Here is a 21069-nt window from a genome sequence, read left to right on the forward strand (position 1 = left end):
TTTTTCTTAAAGATTGCATTTTTTATATCTGTTAATATATATATTTATCAATATACGTACTTATGTATGTATTTTAGAAATTTTTTCTATTAATAGCGAAAATTTTGAAAACACAAATTTTTATCCAACAACTTTAACTCTTTAATTTGAACTAAAACAAACAAATAAATAAAAAACATATTTAAATAAATATAATCTAGTTAGACATACAGAACATATACATTTGAATTTTTTTTTAATGTTGATTTATTTAAGGATATTTTATGGTTATATTAATCTTAGGTAAAATTAAATATTTATATAAAATTATTTAGCTATCCTTTGTATTAAATAAAAAGCTTTTTTTATTAATAGTTTCTTAAATAAGCAAATTTTTGATATTGTTTTTGGTCTATGAACTGCAAGTCTTTTATTTTAAATTTGAAAAAATAAATTCTAAATAAGTTCGATATATTTGTGCAGGTCAGTTCTTCTGCTATAGCTGTATAAGCCAAACTGGAAAGCGTATACGGAAGAAGTGAGTGTGCGCAATTAGAAACAAGTGTCTGGACTGAAAGAAGTCGGCTGTTGGTAGTTTTAGAATTAGTAGAGCAGTTGAAGTGGAATCAACTTTTAGATAGTTAGAAGTTCCAACTTAAAACTCAAAGCTGGATAGCTTCTACTTAATTTACGCTTTGTTAGAGCTCGATTCAAATTGAATGGGCTGCTTATTTATGTATTTCCATGCCCATTTACCAGGCAATGGCCTATGCAACTGAAATTCGGCATAAATTGAAGCTGTATACCAACGACTTGGGAGTCTTTGAAGCGTTAATTGGTGCAAGTTTTCACTGCAAGTACCAAAAAAAAAAAAAAAAAAGAAGCGATTTAGATGTGTGTAAATACTTGTATTTTTAGGGGGCCTTATAATTGGCGACACCTTTAACTGCCGACCTTGTCATGCTTGCTGACGTCGTCTAATTCAGGCCGGGGCTGTTCTTCATCAGCGCCTCGGCAACGACTTCTGCGTCGACGCTGGCAGCGACGTCGCTGCTGGCAGCGCCAAGTGAGCGTGTCCAGCAGCAGGAGAAGCAACTACTTCAGCTCCAGCTGCCTCAGATTCGCTGAAAAAATGATATAAAAGAAGCTTAGCTGAGCTCATTCTAAACTAATTTGCATACGAAACAGGAATTACTTAGAATCCTCAACAAATGCTTGGGCGTAGCCCGTTGAAGGTGAACTCCAGCGCAGGTCGTGCCCCAAACTCGCTGACAGATTAACAAATGGCAACAATAACCAAATTGGCAGAAAACAAAATATTAAAATATGCAATATTATTAATAATTGGCACGGAATTCTAAAAGTTACTTTAGAAATTTTGGTATTTATTTTGTTTATAAGAGAAATTTATACATAAAAAGTTCAGCTTATAATCTTAAAAGTTATGAATTTAAATTTGAGTAATACTAATACCTTCTTATATTAGTTCTATTTAATTTTGTGTTTTTTTTTAATAATGCTTGTATTAATCCCTGTTTTCAGATCATCTTTGCTGTGTTTCTTCCGCTCACAGTCTCAACATCTGTAAGTTTGACTTAGTAAGTATATATACTATTTATAAAATGAAATTGGCATTCGAAGATTGCACAATATTTCGTATGCCGTCGATCGTATATTGTTATTTGTTTTGGTTTTGATATTGCTTTTTGGGGCACTCTGCTCCACATTGGCGCCCATTTGCGTGTCAGTGTGGCCAAAGTGCCGTCGGATCGTTTGTGCCTCGCAGCGCAGCTATCAAAAATCGCATCAGAAATCGCTCAAAATTCAAAGTGCGATCGTCGAATGGCGCACGCGCCACGACTGACAAGTGCGGAAAAACAGCACCAGCAATCACAATAGACGACAGAATAGTCGACCAATAGATACCCTAAATAATGTATTAAGTATCTGTTATTTAAAATTATAAAAAATATTTTTCAAGCTCTAATTTATCTAGAACGAAAGGCATTTTACTTGTTTGTCCAATTAAAAAAAAAAGAAAAAAAATACTTTTTTTATTTGAAAAGATTTATCATTTATATATATTTAAAAATTAACTAAATTAGGTTTTACATATTTTTTATTATTTTTAATTTAATATTTCAAAAGAAGACTATTTTCAATCATTATAAAACTATTATATTTTTAAGATTAAATTATTAAAATTTTGTATAAATTGTTTATTTATATTTCATTGATTTTATTTTTTACAATTTATTTTTCCTTCAACATAGCACTACAAATTAGTAAATATTAATTAATAAGAAACTAGTCAGCTTCAAATTCTTTCCATTAATTTCTAGGACGTGATTATACCCTTTTATATACAAAAATGTTTATGGGTACAACACTTGGACTTGCATCGCATTTGGCATCACGTTCCCAGCGTGAAAAATTTCAATACGCAACGCGTGTCTAAAACAGATATTGAACGCAGATATCGCTCGTATCGGGCCCAAGGAACATGTAATAAAAACAAAAAAAACAGAAACATCAGCAAAATTGAAAACGAATTGAAAGCGAATCCCATCGATTGAGTAAACGCATAAATTGATCAGAGGTGATTGACAGTTGTGGGCGAGCAGGAAACGACGTCCGATGGCACAACCTGTGGATATTAATTACATAAGCATTTTGCTATTTCTCATTTCTCAGGCACATTCTTTCAAGTCATATGGTTGTGATATAGATGCTCTTCATTAGGAATTAGAAAAGGAATTTTGGAATTGTAAGGAGAATAGTTGAAGAATAGTTGAAAGAAGTTTATTTTGAGACGGATAGAAAAAAAATAATTTAAAATGTAAGGAAAACACTTTGAAATATAATATCAGAATAGAATATTAGTTTTCTATATCTATGAGCTGCAGGACAATAATCTTAAGCATTTTACTAAAATCTATTCAACTTTTAGCTTAATTCCATAATATATTTATTCAACATTCTAGAATGATTGATTTGTCAGCTGGAAAGATTATCGAAATTATTAAATTAACAATAGTTAATTACTGGAACGAATTCTTAATGGCTGAGAATTGGCCACAGTTGATGTCAATGGTCTGATTTGAAATTGGAAACTGGTTATTTCAACTTAACCGGTCGTTTCTTATCATAAACGATTTGTGTTCGTTATTCAATTTATGTTCAATCACGTTCAACTCAATGGGCTGCATGTCATATCTCTTTTATCTTTATGAAACCATATTGAGACGGGGCACTTGATCAATTTGGTGTCACTAAAAATGCCCACACTAACCAGGTCTATAGAAACTCTGTACAATATGTGCATTATGGATTGGCCAACAACAACAGCAACAACAACAACAACAGCATGACAATAACTATTAGCAAACAGCGTCTTGGCGTGGCATGCCCCACTGCCAATTGTGTGTTCCACATTTCAGTTGAAATCAAAACTCACTTTACAGGAAGTATTTGCATTCGCAATTTGGGAATCGCTCACAGAAAATGAAAGCAATCATCCGCAGTAGCCGCAACCCGCAAGGCAAACGTATTATTGTCTGTTGGTGCACTTTGTGTGGGGCCACGCATGTGGCTCCATTGGTTCCAGGGGCTCCACTGGAATATTTATCACATAAAACATAATACTATTATGCAATTTGACGAGTCAAACGGGCAATTTGTGCCGTAAAGTTGCAACTGGTTGCCTGACTGCAGCCAGGGTGGCGTAGGATGAAGAGGAGGGTCTCCCTCGCATCTCAATCCAAATAACACACTGGCCTACATATACACAGGCACTCTCAGACACACTCTACGCCCAGCAGGCGCTTTACAGTTGCTGTAACAGCAGCTGTACCTTTAGCAGTGAGAGTAACATTTAACAGTAGCGAGCAAGGAGCGCGCAGATTAACAGTTGCTGGTTATGTTAATTGATTGACCCATATTAAAATCGATATTCAAATGCCAGCAGGCGCTTAACAGCAGCTGTAGCATTAACAGTGCGAGTAACATTTAACAGTAGCAGAGCAAGGAGCGCGCAGATTAACAGTGCAACAGTTGCTGGTTATGTTAATTGATTAACCCATATTAAAATCGATCATCAAATGCAGGCACTTAATAGTCGCTGGAACAGCAGCTGTAGCATTAACAGTGAGAGTAACATTTAACAGTAGCAGAGCAAGGAGCGCGCAGATTAACAGTGCAACAGTTGCTGGTTATGTCAATTGATTAACCCATATTAAAATCGATCATCAAATGCCAGCAGGCACTTAACAGTCGCCGTAACAGCAGCTGTAGCTTTAGCAGTGAGAGTAACATTTAACAGTAGCAGAGCAAGGAGCACGCAAATTAACAGCGCAACAGTTGCTGGTTATGTCAATTGATTGACCCACATTAAAATCGATCATCAAATGCTTGTTGCTCGGAATCGTGTGGTGCATTGCTTGATTAGGTTTAAGGTTCGAACTGTTAAGTAATTGCCCAAAATGCGTTTTATTGCAAATTTCAGTTATTTATGTTGAACGCGCTCGATCGTACGTGTTTGTGATACACACACAGAAACGAGTAAACTCGTATCTTTAGCCTCCTCTTTACATGTCAACCGCAATTGTGACCCATTTAAAACAGTTAATTGACACGACAACAGCAACAATTGACGCTTGAACAACAACAACAGCAACAACAACAGCTGCTGTTATGTCAAGGTCGTCTGCAAAAGATGTTTGGGTTTTGATATGGAAGGGATAAAGCTTGACAATATTATTATTGCCAAGACGTTCACTTTTTGAATACAGAAGGCCGACATTTCAAACTGTTCAATAACAGTCAACTATATGTGCTAGATGATCATTCACTTGGAATAATTTCCGCGAAATAATAGAAGAAGACAGTCAACGTAGCGATTATGACATTAATATAATAATTTGTATTGTATTACACACAGACAACGAAATGTGGCCCAGTCAAAGTTCGATTGCCTGTGTCAGTTGTTAAAGACGACAACAACAACAACGACAACTGCTAAGTTAATTGTGAGTTCACTATGCAGCAACTGATGCGTGTTTGCACTGTCTGTGATTTGTGTGGTCTACCCCCTTGGGTTAAAAAAAAAAAAAAAAAAAAAAATTGACAGACCTCTTGGTTAACCAACTCGTAAAACAGTTAACAGTGCAATGTTGTTGTTATTGCTGTGCGTCACGTTTGTCTTTTTTACATTTGTCGTCGCCATCGCCGTCGCAGCGACTGTTGCTGCTGTCGACAGCAACAGTTGGCGCTGTTAGCTGTTTGGCGCCTGCAATTGGCTATAAAATGGATGAGCCGCTGGCCAATGGTTATCAGTCATTGGCAGACACATTTGCAGTGCAGCGGGCTTTATCAGTCAAACAAGTAAAAATTTAAACGCGTTCGCAACCAAAAAACCACCAAAAACAACCAAAACATGACTGCTCTAAAAGTTTTCGTAAGTGAAAGGAAACAACACAATTAACAAAATAAGTTTTAAAATAATTAAAGGACACGTGTGTTTTGTGCAACAAGTGGCAGCTGAGCAAGTCATGCAACCAGACTTACATAATAGAGCTTAACCAACAAGTTGAAAATTGACTATTTGGATATTTAAGTGCAATGTTGGTTTCAAATAACTGAATTTTCATGAGCCGCAGTTTCTAAGTGAAATATTGGGAACAGAAATATAACGCATTATATATTTGAAACTTTTGCTATATACTCGAAATCTCTAAAGCTATTAAATTTACTCAATATTTTGGAATATTTTTAGACTCTCTAAAGCTATTAAATTTACTCAATATTTTGGAATATATTTAGACTTTTTAATTGTGAAGCATTTCTATAATATTATTATTATTTTTTTTTACCAACAATTCAAAGTTAGAAATTTAGAAATTAGAATTAGAAATGTATACATAACATAAATAGTTCAGCTTATTTAAAATAATCACAAAAGTTATGAAATTACTCGTAGATTATATTACAATTGTTGGATCGTAGCTAACTCAGAAATATCCAATGTATATTCATAGTATTTTAATTTAATACCTACTTATATTAGTTTAATTTAATTTTTGTTGTTTATTTTACTGATGATTGTATTAATCCCTGCTTTCAGCTCCTTGTAGCATTATTTGCCGTGGCATACTCTGCACCAAGTCCCGGATTCTTTGGCAAGCAGTAAGTAAACTTAAGATTATAATGCATAATACTGGTTCGATCTGTTCGTAATGCTTCCCGTGTTGTGCAAACGAGTTGATTTAATGACAGACTTTTATAGCAATTTAAGTGCCGGCATTTTGTCTTTATGAATTATGTATTGATTTGCTTTGGAAATGAAGTAATCAATATGAAAAGAGCTTGTAACACTTAGCCAAGATCTCGCATGTGGACGACGGGGACGATGCCGTTCAATTGTGAGACAGTGAACCTGTGGCAAAGACAACGCTCAGGAATTTCATTTGTTGCATTATAATGCGCACATAATTGCACGACGGTTAATTAAAAATTCCGAGCATTGGTCCGCGTCTCGGACTCGGCCTCAAGTGCCAAGTGGCAATAGCGACGACAATTGCGGCGGAGTTCAAGCAACTGTCAATAGAAGGAAAGAAAGAGACGAGGAGCAGGAGTCAGAGACAAAGACAGAGACAGAGCTGGACAAGTTAAGCTGGCTGCCAGCTATTAACTGATTAGCTAATAACATTGAATGCCAATTATTGTACTGTATACACTCCCCTTACACCACAACACTACACATCACATCACATTTCACTTTCCATTGCTTTCTTTCCATTTGAGTTGATTTTGTTCTTCACTTCACCCGCAGCGAACACCACACAATTCATGTGCCGTACAAGGTGCACACCGTGCATCATCATCATGTCCAGAAGGTAGCTGTGCCCGTGGTTAAGCACGTGCCCGTCTACAAGGAGGTGCATGTGCCCATCTACAAGGAGGTGCCCGTTCATCATGTCCATCACGAGGAGATTTTGCCCGTGCATGTGCATGATGATCATCACGATTACCATCATCATGACTTCCACAAGGGCTGGTCCTCTCACTCCCATGGCCATGGCTGGCTGTAAATGCAGTCCCGCTTTCCACTGTAAATACTGTATAAATGTTTTAAGTTAACCAAAAAAAAAAATAAAATATACAAATGCTTGTAAATAAAGTGAGATTTTCGATTGTTACTTTTGGGCTTGAGTGCCAAGTGATTATTATAATTTTAATTTGCAGTTGCACTTGACCTTGGTCGACCAAACTGGCCGACGTTTTGCAAGAACGACTTTCACAAAAGCGACTCGGGGTCAACCAACAACAACAACAACATCCACATTACTTACAGCATTAACAAAAGCAACAACAACAGCTATTTCGATCACCTGTAAATCCCACTCCTTGTCCCAGCGCGGAACTGGAACTGATACTGATACTGAAACTGTTAGCTGTAAGCGAGAAGTTGGGCGTGTCACATTCTGACCATATGACAAGGTTTTGGTCGGATATAATTTTTATAATTAAAACCTAAATAAACTAGTCAAACGCAAGCAAGACATAAATCAAGTTGGGGTTTATATCAATTAAAACTTATAATAAATCAATTCAAGATTCAATAAAGTGTTTCATATAGTCAAGCTCGACTGTATTGCAATGTTTAGTGGTACTAAATTTAAGCATAAACTTATTAATAAATGCATTAAGTTAAATCCACTTCCAAGTGATTACTCAAAATATAAAACACGCTACAACAAAGCTCTAAATTGTATCATTAAGTTAAGATATGAATTTGGCCGACTATTAGCATTCTACATTTTTAAATTAAAATTGTTTGTCGATCTTAGATGATTTAATAATTCTCTTTTTAATTTTTTGCTTATTCAAATAGTTACAAAATAATAATTATTATAGAATTTTATTTACAATGTATAAGATTAAAAAGATATAATTTCCAAGAAATGTTCTAGAAATTGGAAACACAATTTTGTGTTTCTCTAATATTTCAATAGATTTTTGTTGAAACCTAAACATTTAAAATTGTATTCTTCTTAAAAATTACAAATAGTTTGCACTCTTTTTGTAATTTTCAAATTGTTAACTCTATTTAATTTAATTTATTTTGTTACAATTTATAAATAACATTACTGTCGACAGTTTGAATTAAATAAATAAATAAATTAACAAATAGTCCATTGCAACATAGCAGACAGAGTATGCAACGTTCCGCAAACTTGAAATTTTTTATTGCCACTTTTAAAAGTATTGGACCTATTTTTTTTTATTATTTAATGATTGCTTTTGTACACGACTTTACTTTGCTTACACACTAACTTTTAGTGCTTGTTGTCATTTTATAAAATATGTTAAACAAACAATAAAATAAAAATAATCCGCATAAGTATTAAAACGCATAGACTTCGACTCAACAGTTGTGTGTACTATTTCCTGAGTCCAAAAGAAATAAAGTATAGATTTTATTATAGCTTAGAACGGCTGTATAACGCTAAATAAGGTTATTAAAATTACAGAAATTACCACTTGATTAAGTTTCTCAGTTGAAAACAGTTTAAAGTAGCATTTATCTATTAGTTTATGAGGTAATTAGCTAACGATAAAAATAGTATTATAGTTAAATGTGGCTTTAAGAAACGCGTATGCTAAAATATATAAAAAACACGCCTTTTTTCTATTTTTCAGAAAATAAACAATATACTTCCTGTGAAATTTCATAATTAATTAATAATTTGAAATGTTAAACTATTTTTTTATATCGATAGTTTTTTCCTTTAGTTCGTTATAGTGTTATGCAACTGTAATTGAGTAAAAAATTCAGATATTTCTTATTATTTTTTATGACCAACATGCTTTGTTTTATTTGACGCCAACAACGGAATTTTATAATTGAGAACTTGTAGCGTTAAAGGAAGCTAAATAAATGGAAAATGCGTGTAATGTGTGTAGACCGTAGGTAGAGTGGACAGTGTGGACAGAGCAGACAGTGTGGACAATGTGGACAGTGTAGATGGGACTCTATTTGCTGCTTAGTTGCAGAAGGGGAAGTTGGGGCACTGATGGGGCGAGACGCCGGCGGGATAGAGACGCTCCGTCCAGCCGGGCAGTGGAGCAGCGGCAGCTGGAGCACCAGCATGTCCGGCATTCACATCGCAGTAGGGATAGTTGGGGCAGGTTTGTGGATTGATGCCAGCTGGATACTTGTCACCGCCGGCAGCAGGTGCTGGTGCCGCATTCCAAGCGGGCTGTGGCTGCCACTGTGGCTGCTGAGGTTGCTGCCACTGCTGCTGGGGCTGCTGCCAATGCTGTTGCGGCTGTGGCTGCCACTGAGGCTGGGGCTGCTGCCACTGTGGCTGCGGCTGTTGCCACTGCGACTGTGGATTGTGCAGGCGAGCATTATCACAGAGCGGGAAATTGGGGCAATCCTGAGGATTCACGCCAGCTGGATACTGAGCAGCGGGCGGATGCTGTGGCTTGGCCAGCACCAAAACCAGGCAGGAGGCAAACATCTACAAGGAGACCCAAAGAAGTGTCAAAGTTGAACTGCAGCTGATTGATTGTGTGGCGAACTTACCAGCTTGAAGAACATGTTGGTTGGAGTGTGGGTGTAGATAATCCTTGTGGCCAATTGGACTATAAAGTCGTGACTTAACTTAAACTTCCAATTGGATTCCTGGTCAGCGGTGCACTGTGGGACAAACATTGCCGTCACTTAGCTTATATAGCCGAACAGTCTCTCGTTGACCGCCTAGAACCGAGACTTGATCTCAGTCGCAGTCTCAGTCTGAGTCTCTGACTCGGGTCGGTTTCACTTTCATTGGCTGTCGCAGATTTGGTGCGGCAATGGTAACTGCAATTGTTGTTGTAATTCTCGTTGCTGTTATTGTTGTTGCTGTTGTTGACTGATCTCGCGCATATTTTGCTTGATTGGCCCAACAGATTATTATTAGAGTCTTTGTTGTGAGCGCGAACGCGAACAAATAAATCGAACGGCCACGAAACAGACACAGACACAGATACACATACATTTACAGCTGCAGATACATATATACTCATAGATACTCCTATGCATAAGGTACTACTTAAGTGTATATCTAGTAAATAGACATACGTGTACAATGTACATACTTAGATCGAGTTACAGGCATGCCGTCATTAGCAATAGCAATGAACTAAGCCCCCAACTTATGGTTACTCGTATTCGATCGCATTCTGGCCAAAAAATTGTTTGTCTTTGGCTCGAGCCATTTTCTGATAGCCTGGCGCGCGTTGGCGTTGCCATTTGGCCAAGTGCTGTGCTCTGTGGCAAGTCTGTTTCAGTTCGACCCTTGCCACACACACACTCACAGACACACACACACTCAGCTGTCATGGAAACTGTTCGTGAATCACTTTATTTGTGCTGCAGGTTTCCCTGTCATGCCACCACAACACCTTTACCTCTATCAACATCAACATCACCATCACCATTACCATTACCATTACCATTACCATTACCACCATCGCCCAGAAGCCGAGTCCCCCATAAAAACTGGTTTCGGTGCAGCGACATTGCACTAGATTCAATGCACTACACTCCACTGTTAATTCTGGGCAACACTTCTAGGCTAGGGATGGATGATAAGCAATTAAATTGCTATCATTAAATACTAAACTTACAAAAAAAAAAACTCTTTAAGAGGTAACAGTCTTGTGACAAAGTTCTATCTATGCCCTAAAATTTCTAGTATCCATTTTTGGCACCAAGGATATTTAATTTAATATATGAATTATTGTTCAAAAAAAAAAGTATTAGATTTGACACTGGGCAAAAGAGCTATTTTTTGGACAGACGGACATGCATTGTACACTCGGTCTTAATTTGTACATACTAGGCCTAGTGGAATCAGGCTATTACGAACGTTTGGCGAGACTCTCAAATAATGAAATTGAAGTGTAGAATAATTTTTCTTTACTTAATTAATTTCAAATACAGCATGAGTGAGTTGAACAGCTGTACATTTGAACATTGTAAGGAAATCAAAAACTCAATGAATTAACAAATAATTAATAATTAATAAATATGGATAGATCATTCTTTGTGGGCGTCTCACACAACTCTTTTTTATTATTATAAAATAACTAAGTTCCTTTGTAAACTAAAAATGAAGTCAGGATTGGATTTGTAATTTACAGATAAGAAATTGGATTTTAGCTTTTCCTTACATTAGAACCTTAAATTTAAAAAAATTGGTTTGAAATTCAAGGAAAATATTTATATGCTAAAAATCGTTAATATAAAAACTGTATTAATATTAACCAATTAATATTTAAGTTTACAATTAAAAATTTTTTGATTGATTTTTAATTAATGGGATTTTTCTTGGCAGCCCTAGTTTTATCAGGTTCTGCTAAGCTTATGCAAATGCCAATAAATTGACAACGTTGTTGCATATTGTCGCGTTAAGAAGGCGTTGTTGTTGTTTGAGCTTTGCCGCATACGCACACACACGCACACAGCTGTCAACGTTGTACGCATCGACTTCCTGACCAGAGGTCTACGTCAGAGATCAGAGAGAGACACGGCAAATTGGGAAATTCAATTACGACAAGGCGAATAATATGCCGTCACATATATTATGAGCTAATCAGCGGCCTCGGAGCCAGACACACACACATATAACACATGCACTTACAGACGTGTGCGAAATAATAAGAACAACACTTGTGAAAATTTAATTCGACCAGCCCTTTGAGCCCTAATCCGTTGGATCAGCTATGGATAGACGTTAAGAAAAAAGTCTGAGATGCTAGGGTCAAAAAATGTTGGATAACTAAAGCAAGAAGAAGAAAATATTTGGTAGAATATTAGAATCTCCATATGCCACGCTTTTATTGGATAGGTCTATAGACTCCAGAATATTCGAATGTTATATGCCACGCTTTTATAGGATAGGTCTGTAGACTCCAATGGTGTCAAAATTATCCAGAAAACTGATGGGGATTTATAATATTAAATGTAAGGACCAAGGTTTATACCCATAAATTGTTAAAAATGTTGTAGAAATCGGTGATATATTATTTTCTATATTTGTTCACATTTTTTTTTCGCACAGTTGAATTTCGACTTAACACAAGAAAGTTTATTTTATAAAGAATAAGGACATAACAGGATATGTTTTATTTTAATATAAATATTATTATTTATTAAATAATTTAATATGTGTACTGTTAAAATAATTGACAGACTTATTGTTAAAATATGATTATAGCAATTTTGTTGATCGAATTAAGTTTTCACATATGCTGCTCTTATTATTTTGCACACGTTTGTACATACGTGTATGCAACAGATTGTTGCAGTGGACGATTGTTGGCAACGGTGTAACAGATTTAGTTTAATTCTTATAATTTGTGCTTGCAACTGACGCCGCCAGCCATTGGGCAGGAATGTGCGCGGGCGCGGCTGCTCCACTTGTAGGTGGTTGTCTTAGTGTTGTTGTGTTGGTGTTGCTATTAACGGTAGTGGTATTACTATTGCTGCTGACTGAGGCGCGGGCGCGCTGCAAACCGATCTTGTTAGCCTTGATCAATGGCCCGGAAAAATAAAAGCCAGCGAAATTGAAATTGTTGACCGTTCGCATAATGCAGTCAGTCAGTCACACATGGTGGTTCTCCACACAACAGTTCCCCCCTAAGCCATTTTATGTGGTTGTCTCTGTGCCGTTTGTTCTCGCGCTTGTAAGTTGATATTGCTGCTGCTCCAACTTATATCTCAACTGTCCGTTTTGTCACATTGGCGCGTTTTATGTTATTATGCCATTATCTGTCGCCTTCTTTTTTCGTCTAGTTTTTAATTATCAATTTCCTTCTGGGCTGACGTCTGGCTGTTAACGGGGCGTGTGCTTTTAGGTGTGCCGTGAAAAGAAAGCCACTTTGCATATTTGTATACAATTTGCATATTTTTTTGTTAAGCAGGTTTTCAATTTTCAATTTGTATTTCAAGACAACTCAACAATTATTCAGAAATTCTAGTTTAGTTTATTTTGTTAATTTTAACTAGTGAGTGTTTTTGGGGGGATAAATTAAACAAAGTTTCTAAGAAAAATTCGCTTACCAACATAGTGTTATTTAATAATAATGTAGACTCTAAGTAAAATATGCATAAGTTGATTTATTCAAAGCTACCGCTTTGCGGAGCCTAAAAACCTGTTCATGGCGCACTTGGGAGAGCTGAATATTCTATGTATTCTATTCTTTCGCTTCAGTCTCGCTAACAGTTGTTGCTTTCGCCGCTTCAGCTTCAGCTTCAGTCTCCTCCATGTGTGTTGCAGTCGTAGTTGTCGTAATATCAGCGTCAGCATCCACTTTAGGATCAGCATCAGCTTCGGTATCAGTCATTGGCAAGTCATCGTGCAGAGCGCGACGCGTTGAAAGCATATTATCTGAAAGATAAAACACAATCATTGTCAGACACAGAATATAATCAGTTTATTTAATAAATAGTTAGTCACCGTATTCATCTTCTTCATCGTCTGAAGAATCACTATCGGAACTGTCGTTCCGTAGCTGTGAAGACTGTGGCGTCTCTGTATTTCTTGCCTCCAGAGACAGACGTGGCGCCACAGGTCGCTCCTTGCGTGCAGGATTCAGTGTGCCACAAAAAGCGCAATGAAATGTTGTATACTCGTAATCCTCCATTGGCAGCATTCCTGCAAGATCATATTTAGTACAATATAAATTGTAATTAAGGCAGTTGTTGTTATTTGTTTACCATTGTGCTTATGGCATTCCTTGCATATCATGCCAAAGCGATTCTGTGGACTGTCGCCCACAATAAAGTCCACAATGCGATCCAATGCACTGCGCGAACTCTCATCCACAATGGGGAATGGAGTGCGCCTGCGCAGCTCCTGCATTGCACGCACCTGCGGCGTTGTTGCCGTCACTTGCAAGTTGGACGAGATGACGCTGCTGTTTAGGTTATTATTCACGTTGCGGTAAACGCTCGTGTAGGGCGTCAGTGCTTGTGGCGCCCGCTGCATCGTAGATGACGATATCGACCGGTTGGGCGTTGTGCTGCTCGGAGCGGGACGACTTGTGCCCGATATACCCAACATACGATTCTGTTGCTTATCACCAAACCGTTCAAGAAGATTCACTGCCACCTGTCATCATTTACAAATTATTAGAAATCTTTCTTAAAAGCAATGTAATTCTCAGAGACCGTAATTATTATCATTTTTTCTGGGAAAGTTAAAATATAATAATTATTTTTGATTTTTTTTTTTAAGAACAAATATTTTTACTATTAAAACATAAAACAAAAATAATTATTATATTTAAATTTGTATATAAACCTCAAACCATAACTCTTATTTTCAATTCTTATTATAAATATTAAAAATAAGAATAACTTGTCAGTTTTTATAATAAAAGTTGAAAATAAAAATTGAAGGTTTATTATAAAAATTGACCAGTAATTCTTATTTTTGGGATTTATATATTTATGATTTCGAATTTGGGGTACGAAAACATATTCAGGGGTGCCATAGAAAAGGAAACCAACCAAAAATCTTCCAAAAATGTAGAGAGTTTTGGAAGATTTTCGTTTGGTTTTGATTTCTGTGGCACCCCTGATTATGTGTATTTTCCCCCACTGTTAATTAATTCTAATTTTTTTTAAACTCATAACTATTATTTGCGGTCCCTGGTCATTTTGTGTCTTTGCTTACCTTGTATGTTTCCTTGTTCATGACCTGCTCCAATAACTTGCTCTTCTTCTCCTTCAGCTGTTTTAGCTTATCGCCATTTTTGTTGAGCTTGCGCTGAAAATACCACGTAAACATTTGACGCAAGAAAACAATGCTGCAAACAATAATGAGTGTAAATTTACAAATTGCAACTTTGTGAAATGAGATCATTGATCGATTGATTACTCACAGAACGGGGAAGAGCAACAGCGGAACCAAGTACATGATGCGCTCTTGCATTGTTGGCGGGAAGTAGAAGAAATACCATAGCGCAAAGCCAACAATGTAGACGCCAATTGTGAAGCCAACAAAGTTGGTAACAAATCGCCTTTTACGATCCTGCGTATAGATCACATTCTTTTCAAGTTCTTGTATCTGAATTTGCAGTTCCTCCAGAACAGTTGTTGTCGATTTTTCCTTCTATAATTAGAAATGCGTACGTATGTAAATTTATGTGCAAATGTAGTACATATATGCGAGCGTCATCAGTCTACTGTATATCTATCATTCAAGAAGCAAGACATCAGTTTACTTACCCTAAATTTCGATAAAACGAAGCCCATTTTAATAATAATATAGCTGTGAACAATGAATAAACTGCGCCTACTTAAATTTAAAATGTAAATAAATTAAACTATTTTCGTGCCGTGACCGTCCCGCTTGTTGGAATTGCATATACTTTATCGATATATTCACAGGGCTGCCAATTGCATGCATTTCGACTTTATTGCTTAGCATATCGTATATCGATACTTAATAAATAATGGTGGTATTCCTGAATGAGATTTGGATTTGGTTTCGTTCAGATTTGATTGAGCCGGTCAGCTGCTTTTTCGCCGCATTTTTTTAAACTTTCGAAATCAAAACCAAATCAGTGTGCAAAAAGGGTCGTTACTGAAACTGATTCAGATTTGCTTAAACGAAATCGAAACCAAATCCGAATCTGTTTCGGGAATACCACAAATAATTTGTATATAAAATTTAAACAAGTAAAAAAAAATAATTTTTAAAAAGTAGGCTATAATTTGTAATTTATAAACTATTTTCGATCAACAACTGGTAAAATTACAAATGTAACAGGCTTTCGATTAATTGGTAGCCCTGGTAACAACATCAACAGCTGTCATAAGTTGCGCATTTTACGAACAAGTATTAAAATAAAAACAATTATATTGCAGGACAGAGTTGAGATTAGTTTGAGATAACAGAATTTTATTGTTAAATCGCACACAATCGACACAACCAGCTTGCACTGCCAATTTGTAAGACTAATTAATAACTTGAAACAAAGAAAACTCTGTGTGGGAGTTGTTGCGGAACGAAGTAAAACTCGACAGACGCAATTGCAGCTGTTGTTATAAAAATAAATTAAACAAACTCATTGCAATGGCCAAGATGATTTCTCAAGATACCTTTGATGATGTCGTCAAGGAGAATGTAGTGGACTTCTCCATGAGCCCCTCGGAGGCCAAGGAGGAGACGATTAAACAGTTTGAAGCGCAGGTGCGTAATTGTATGCGTCATCTATTGAGAAAGTCTACTTACATATCTATTTTTCGAATGCTTAGGGCATTAACCTCGCCAATATTATAAAAGACCTGGCAATCAATGCCGAGACTGGTGAGCCCATCATCAACGAAACGGTGGACAAGATAAAAGCGCACATTAGCCAAAAGTCGAAGGATACACAGCAGCTTTTGGAGCTCATTACGGTCTTGGACCTGGAGTGCCAGAAGTCACTGGCACATCGTGTGTTGGCGGGCAAGAATGGTGCCCACGATGTCCTCATTACGCTCCTGGAGCAGACACTGGCGGAAGATACGCTTGACACGACGCTAATAAGCAAATCGTTGCAGGCGGCCAATAGTTTAACACAAAAGCAGCCGGATTTATTTGATGCTGAGGCTCTGTCCATTGTACTCAAGTTGTTGGAGCTTAAGGATCAACTGGATGTTATTTGCCTGACACTGCAATGGCTGCAGAAAGCGTGTGTTATGCACGAAACGAATCGTCAGAATATTATGAGCACCAATGTAATAAAGCTAATCAAGCCACTGCTGCTCAAGGACTCGCCACGCATGGTACGGGAGGCAACTGCGGTTTTGCGATATCTCGTGCTGGATGACGACATTCGCGTGGAGTTTGGCTGTGCACATGAGCATGCGCGACAGATTGCCAATGAATTGCTTTTGCAGTTGGTGGAACTGTTGCCGGAATACACGGATGTCAATGTACTGTCTGATGTACTACTGACCATTGGCACGCTGGCCGTGCGACAGGAACTCTGCACGCTTATCGACGATGCCGGCGGACTTAAGTTGATCTTCGCCATAATGAAAGACAATTTAAAGGAGGAGCGTTTGAATCGTGAGGCATTGAAACTGTTGCGTGCTCTGGCTGGTCATGATGCAGTCAAGGCGCACATTGTGCAACAGGGTGTGGCACCAATCATAAAAGAGATGCTGGAAACGCATCAGTCCAACGAGAACATTGTGTCCGCCGCTTTGGCCTGCATCACAACGCTGACGCTGCGCGTCAAGGAGCACAGCGCCGCCTTCTTTGAGACGGGCATTGCTGAGGTAATTGTCGAGGCGCTGCGATCGAATCCTAAGCACAAATACGTGCAACGCAATGGTGCCTGGGCCATACGTAATATGGTATCACGTTCACGTGATCAGTGCGATACGTGGCTATCGTTTGGCGTTGAGGATTTGCTCAACGAGGCCATGGCGGAACATCCATCGGTGGCGCAGGACATAAAGGCTGCTCTGCGTGATCTCGGCTGTAAAGTGCAGCTGCGGGAGGAGTGGACCGGCACGGCGGAAAAGAAAATCGCTGCATGATTGTAAATTACTAATACAAGCATTTACTTTATATTTCTTATTTTTATAATCATTACTAACTTATTTCCATACTCAATGATCAGAGTTTCAATAACATCCACTTATAAATTAATTGTAAACAGTGCTTAACAAAAATTAAATTGAGATTAAGGCTTGACTATTGAGTATTGATTATTTGGTAAGCTTAATGTTGCGCAAGGCACCGGCTTTAAGGCGCGAATTGACTGTTTTCGCAAGCGGTTGGCTCGTAGTGGCTGTGGCTTCTTCCTCAGCGCGCTGCGCAAATGGATCTATCTTTTCGGAGCCGCCCATGCCATTATACGCGAAATTTGAGCTCATTACAGCTGCACCTGCCGAACTGGCACCCAACATCAGTCTTGGCTTCTTCAGAATTGAGTACTGCAAGTTCAAATGCGAGTTAGCATGAGTTTCTTATTTAGGCAAAGTATACGTAATCATTACCTTATCACTAAGATCACTTGTGGTCTTACGTATCGCTCCAGAAGTCATGCTTATGCCCGTGCCTCGTTTAATGGGCGATATCCTGGCTTGGGCTTGGTTTGGAGCAGTCAAAAACCGAGCCAAGCCCACGCTGCTCGACTTAATGTTGAGGTAAGGGGATGTAGACTCTTCAATTCGCTTAATATTTTGTTTCTGTGAATTGATAAGCATTAGGTGATAAGTATAGATCGCTAAGGAAAAGCTATGGCACATACTGTTGCCGGTGAGATGGTGTTACGTTGCTCCTGGAGCTTCAGAGCAACCAGGTTAGTATTAAGACCCAACGAGCTGTTGGATGCATCCACATCAATTGGCTGACTTTGCAGGGACTTTATCTACATTGATCAAAAAAGGGCATAAGTAACAGTTTCAGCATAGGTTATAGCTTAAATGATACCTTTTCTTGTGCTTGGTAAAGATCGCTTTCCAGTTGAGATAACTGCTCCTCAAGTTTCCTGCAAAAACACAGTTGTTTACTTAAGTTTAATTCAAATAATTTGTTTCTCTGCAAACCGTTTTAGTTCCATTTCTTTGCGTAGATCATTCTGCACGATTTTCAGCACATTTCGCAGCTCTGTCTTTTTCGTCTCACATTGACGCAGCTCTCGCTTCAATGTGGAGACCCAGTTGGCCAGTACATGTGGATTTGCTTCGTTTTTCAGCAGACGATCGGCGTCTGCAGCGCCGGCTGTTAATAACGCCGATACGCCTTCCATCGTTTGTATTTGCTGCTTCAATGATTTGTTTTCCTTGCGCAGTTGATCAATTGCCTGAGCATCGTTTTTTAGCATGTTGATTTGAGCCACATAGCTGCCAACAAGGAAGTCTTTCTTTTGCAGTTTCTGTTCCAGTCCTTCAATGGTTTTGCTATGAAAATGTATAATGGCCAGTTGGCACAATTACTATTATGTAAAACAAATAATATCAAATAACATACAGGCACTTTTTTTGGGTCGCCTTAAGATCCTTCATTTGTGTTTCGACCTTATTGTATTCCTTGTCCTTCATCTTCATGGCCAGGTTGGCATTATCAAGCTGCTCCTGCAGCGATCCCACATCAATGCGACTCACATCCAAATTGGCCAGATTGAAGTAGACTCGAATTATATGGCGAGTTGTGCATTTGTTTCGGCACTGGGGACATGTCTTGGATCTGCAAGTTATTTTCTATATTTGTATATAGATACATTTATGTTGCTTATCATGACGCTTGCTTACCGTTCCAGCCATTGCATGAGGCAAGTGTGATGAAACATGTGGCCGCAACTTGTTACGTACACCTCATCGGATTGCGTAAACAGTTCGGCGCATATAACACAATTTAAATTTAACATTTTATATCAGCAATGACCACATAAATTCACGATGTTTTACAACTTGCAGCAAACAGACTTTCGCGCGGCTTTATCAAAAAACAGCTGTTATTCGCAGCCAACTTCATGCTGGTGACAAGTAGCACGCAGCCAACTTCACGTGTGTTCGAGTTATCGCAAACCATCGATAACGATAAGTGATGCCTAAATTTGGCCGGCATCGTAAAATGTTGGTTAGAAACTCAAAATAAATTCTTAATTAAAAGGCATTTTGCAAGAAAGTTAAATTTTTCTTTTTATTTGCATCCAATGAAATGGACAGTTATATTTAGCATAGCATGTGTTGCAGTTTATGTGTGTTATTTGCAGTTTACAAAGAAAGATTTTTGTTTGTATACCAAGCAATAATTCATTCTAAATGCGCGCCAATTTGTTTCAAAAATTAATCAAAATATACAATTGAAAAGAACATTTTCTCATTTATAAACTTTTTAATAATAAGTGTACGTGTTTTGAATTATCACTTAATATAGAACAAAAAAATTCCATTAGATTCTGCGACTCTATTGATAGTTTCTGTATAATATCCAGTTTAGACATAGATCTTGTAAGTTCTTAAAATGCTAATTTATGGTTTTTGCTTTAAACTGTTCAAAATTTGATTTTTCTTTTTTTTCATTTTAATTATATTGTTGGTTTTATTAAATAGGGTAGTAAAAGATTTGATTTTCATTGTGATATTGTTTTCCACTTACTTAACTCGATCTTTAATTAGCATATGTATGAATTTTATTCAGTATTAACTGTGTTTTTTTTTTTATTTGAAGTTAATTTGCTAATTACGTTTTACCCATTTATCCCGAAAGTAGTTTGCTTTTCAATAATACATGTGGTTTATGTTGTTATTATTGGTTTTTACATTAATGTTATACTTTGTGTTGCACCCTTTAAGCAATTTTTATTTTAATATGCATGATATTCAAAGAAATCCTTGACATAATATACCAACTTGCTTAACATTAATAATACAACAATTTTAAATGTAATTTAACTAGAATTTGATTTAACAATACGTTTAAATTGTATTTAAACACTTTTATTATATAATTATGTCAATTTTACAATAGATTTTATTCTAGTAGCCATTAATATTCAACAAAAGTGTAGGATATCCACTTAATACGAGTATCTTTTTGATTTTATACACACTTAAATATACGTTTATGTATATGTATATGGGGCGCTATATCATAGTATTCAGTAAGTGTAATCGGTTCAGTTATAACGATTCCAAATGCCATTGGTTCCCATTTCCCTATATCCCCATCCCTATTCAATTCCCATTCCCAAGAAGCAGCAGAGGGCTTTTTATATGTATATATGTAACGGATAATTTACACATTTAATTGGAAAACACACGCATAGTTGGAAGTTGATTTAGCTATAAGTAGTTTTAAGTAATTGTGCTTATTTAACTAAATTTATGACTAATTCTTACACTTGGTATTTTGATTAGATACTTAGGTAGTTTTAATGTTGGATTTAACCATAAAAACAGTTCTCACTTGGCAATTACATTTAAATAATTTTAGTTTCTTAACGCTGAAATTGTGTACAATAAATCTAATTATTCGTAATTATCGTTTAATTATAATTATTTTAACCACATTTAGCTAAACTTATTTA

General features: G+C 37.0%; 5 protein-coding genes across 6 annotated transcripts; 2 read left to right on the top strand and 3 right to left on the bottom strand.

Moving 5' to 3' along the window:
- The first annotated feature begins 5335 nt into the window (after positions 1-5335).
- On the top strand, positions 5336-7175 carry LOC117784729 (uncharacterized histidine-rich protein DDB_G0274557). Its single transcript, XM_034622538.1, has 3 exons — positions 5336-5434; positions 6101-6162; positions 6809-7175. The coding sequence occupies exons 1-3, from the start codon at positions 5414-5416 to the stop codon at positions 7065-7067; spliced, it is 342 nt and encodes a 113-aa protein (XP_034478429.1). The 5' UTR covers positions 5336-5413; the 3' UTR covers positions 7068-7175.
- A 1648-nt stretch (positions 7176-8823) lies between these two features.
- Positions 8824-9679, bottom strand: LOC117784128 (gamma-gliadin). The gene is made up of 2 exons (XM_034621781.1): positions 9569-9679; positions 8824-9503 (listed from the first exon to the last, which is right to left on the bottom strand). Exons 1-2 carry the CDS (start codon positions 9581-9583, stop codon positions 9024-9026), a joined length of 495 nt encoding a protein of 164 aa, XP_034477672.1. The 5' UTR covers positions 9584-9679; the 3' UTR covers positions 8824-9023.
- A 3338-nt stretch (positions 9680-13017) lies between these two features.
- On the bottom strand, positions 13018-15402 carry LOC117785058 (endoplasmic reticulum junction formation protein lunapark-B). The gene is made up of 6 exons (XM_034622943.1): positions 15263-15402; positions 14917-15146; positions 14709-14841; positions 13748-14141; positions 13488-13685; positions 13018-13418 (listed from the first exon to the last, which is right to left on the bottom strand). The coding sequence occupies exons 1-6, from the start codon at positions 15287-15289 to the stop codon at positions 13225-13227; spliced, it is 1176 nt and encodes a 391-aa protein (XP_034478834.1). The 5' UTR covers positions 15290-15402; the 3' UTR covers positions 13018-13224.
- Positions 15403-15843: 441 nt separating this feature from the next.
- Positions 15844-17660, top strand: LOC117784556 (armadillo repeat-containing protein 6 homolog). The gene is made up of 2 exons (XM_034622313.1): positions 15844-16229; positions 16295-17660. The coding sequence occupies exons 1-2, from the start codon at positions 16113-16115 to the stop codon at positions 17567-17569; spliced, it is 1392 nt and encodes a 463-aa protein (XP_034478204.1). The 5' UTR covers positions 15844-16112; the 3' UTR covers positions 17570-17660.
- Positions 17573-19471, bottom strand: LOC117784557 (E3 ubiquitin-protein ligase TRAIP). 2 transcript variants are annotated; one of them, XM_034622314.1, is made up of 7 exons: positions 19289-19471; positions 19008-19223; positions 18584-18937; positions 18468-18525; positions 18286-18405; positions 18032-18223; positions 17573-17968 (listed from the first exon to the last, which is right to left on the bottom strand). In XM_034622314.1, exons 1-7 carry the CDS (start codon positions 19402-19404, stop codon positions 17741-17743), a joined length of 1284 nt encoding a protein of 427 aa, XP_034478205.1. In that variant the 5' UTR covers positions 19405-19471; the 3' UTR covers positions 17573-17740. The 2 variants fall into 2 exon arrangements, with proteins under 2 accessions (XP_034478205.1, XP_034478206.1); XM_034622315.1 differs by having other exon boundaries at positions 19008-19237; positions 19289-19425.
- Between the last annotated feature and the right edge of the window lie 1598 nt (positions 19472-21069).

This window comes from Drosophila innubila, assembly GCF_004354385.1.
Source record: "Drosophila innubila isolate TH190305 chromosome 2R unlocalized genomic scaffold, UK_Dinn_1.0 1_C_2R, whole genome shotgun sequence".
NCBI classification, from domain to species: Eukaryota; Metazoa; Arthropoda; class Insecta; order Diptera; family Drosophilidae; genus Drosophila; species Drosophila innubila.

Bases quoted from the DNA above. Each gene is read 5' to 3' on its own strand.
- LOC117785058 (XM_034622943.1), bottom strand. From the start codon at position 15,289: ATGGGCTTCGTTTTATCGAAATTTAGG. The intron at 14,142-14,708 runs GTAAGCAAAGAC...AAATGATGACAG, and splicing joins TGAACAAGGAAACATACAAG to GTGGCAGTGAATCTTCTTGA. The intron at 13,686-13,747 runs GTAAACAAATAA...ATGATCTTGCAG, and splicing joins GGAATGCCATAAGCACAATG to GAATGCTGCCAATGGAGGAT.
- LOC117784556 (XM_034622313.1), top strand. From the start codon at position 16,113: ATGGCCAAGATGATTTCTCAAGATACCTTTGATGATGTCGTCAAGGAG. The intron at 16,230-16,294 runs GTGCGTAATTGT...TCGAATGCTTAG, and splicing joins TTAAACAGTTTGAAGCGCAG to GGCATTAACCTCGCCAATAT.
- LOC117784557 (XM_034622314.1), bottom strand. From the start codon at position 19,404: ATGTTAAATTTAAATTGTGTTATATGCGCCGAACTGTTTACGCAATCC. The intron at 18,938-19,007 runs GTATGTTATTTG...ACATTTTCATAG, and splicing joins GCGACCCAAAAAAAGTGCCT to CAAAACCATTGAAGGACTGG. The intron at 18,224-18,285 runs GTATGTGCCATA...ATCAATTCACAG, and splicing joins ACACCATCTCACCGGCAACA to AAACAAAATATTAAGCGAAT.
- LOC117784729 (XM_034622538.1), top strand. From the start codon at position 5,414: ATGACTGCTCTAAAAGTTTTC. The intron at 5,435-6,100 runs GTAAGTGAAAGG...CCCTGCTTTCAG, and splicing joins TGACTGCTCTAAAAGTTTTC to CTCCTTGTAGCATTATTTGC. The intron at 6,163-6,808 runs GTAAGTAAACTT...CTTCACCCGCAG, and splicing joins CCCGGATTCTTTGGCAAGCA to CGAACACCACACAATTCATG.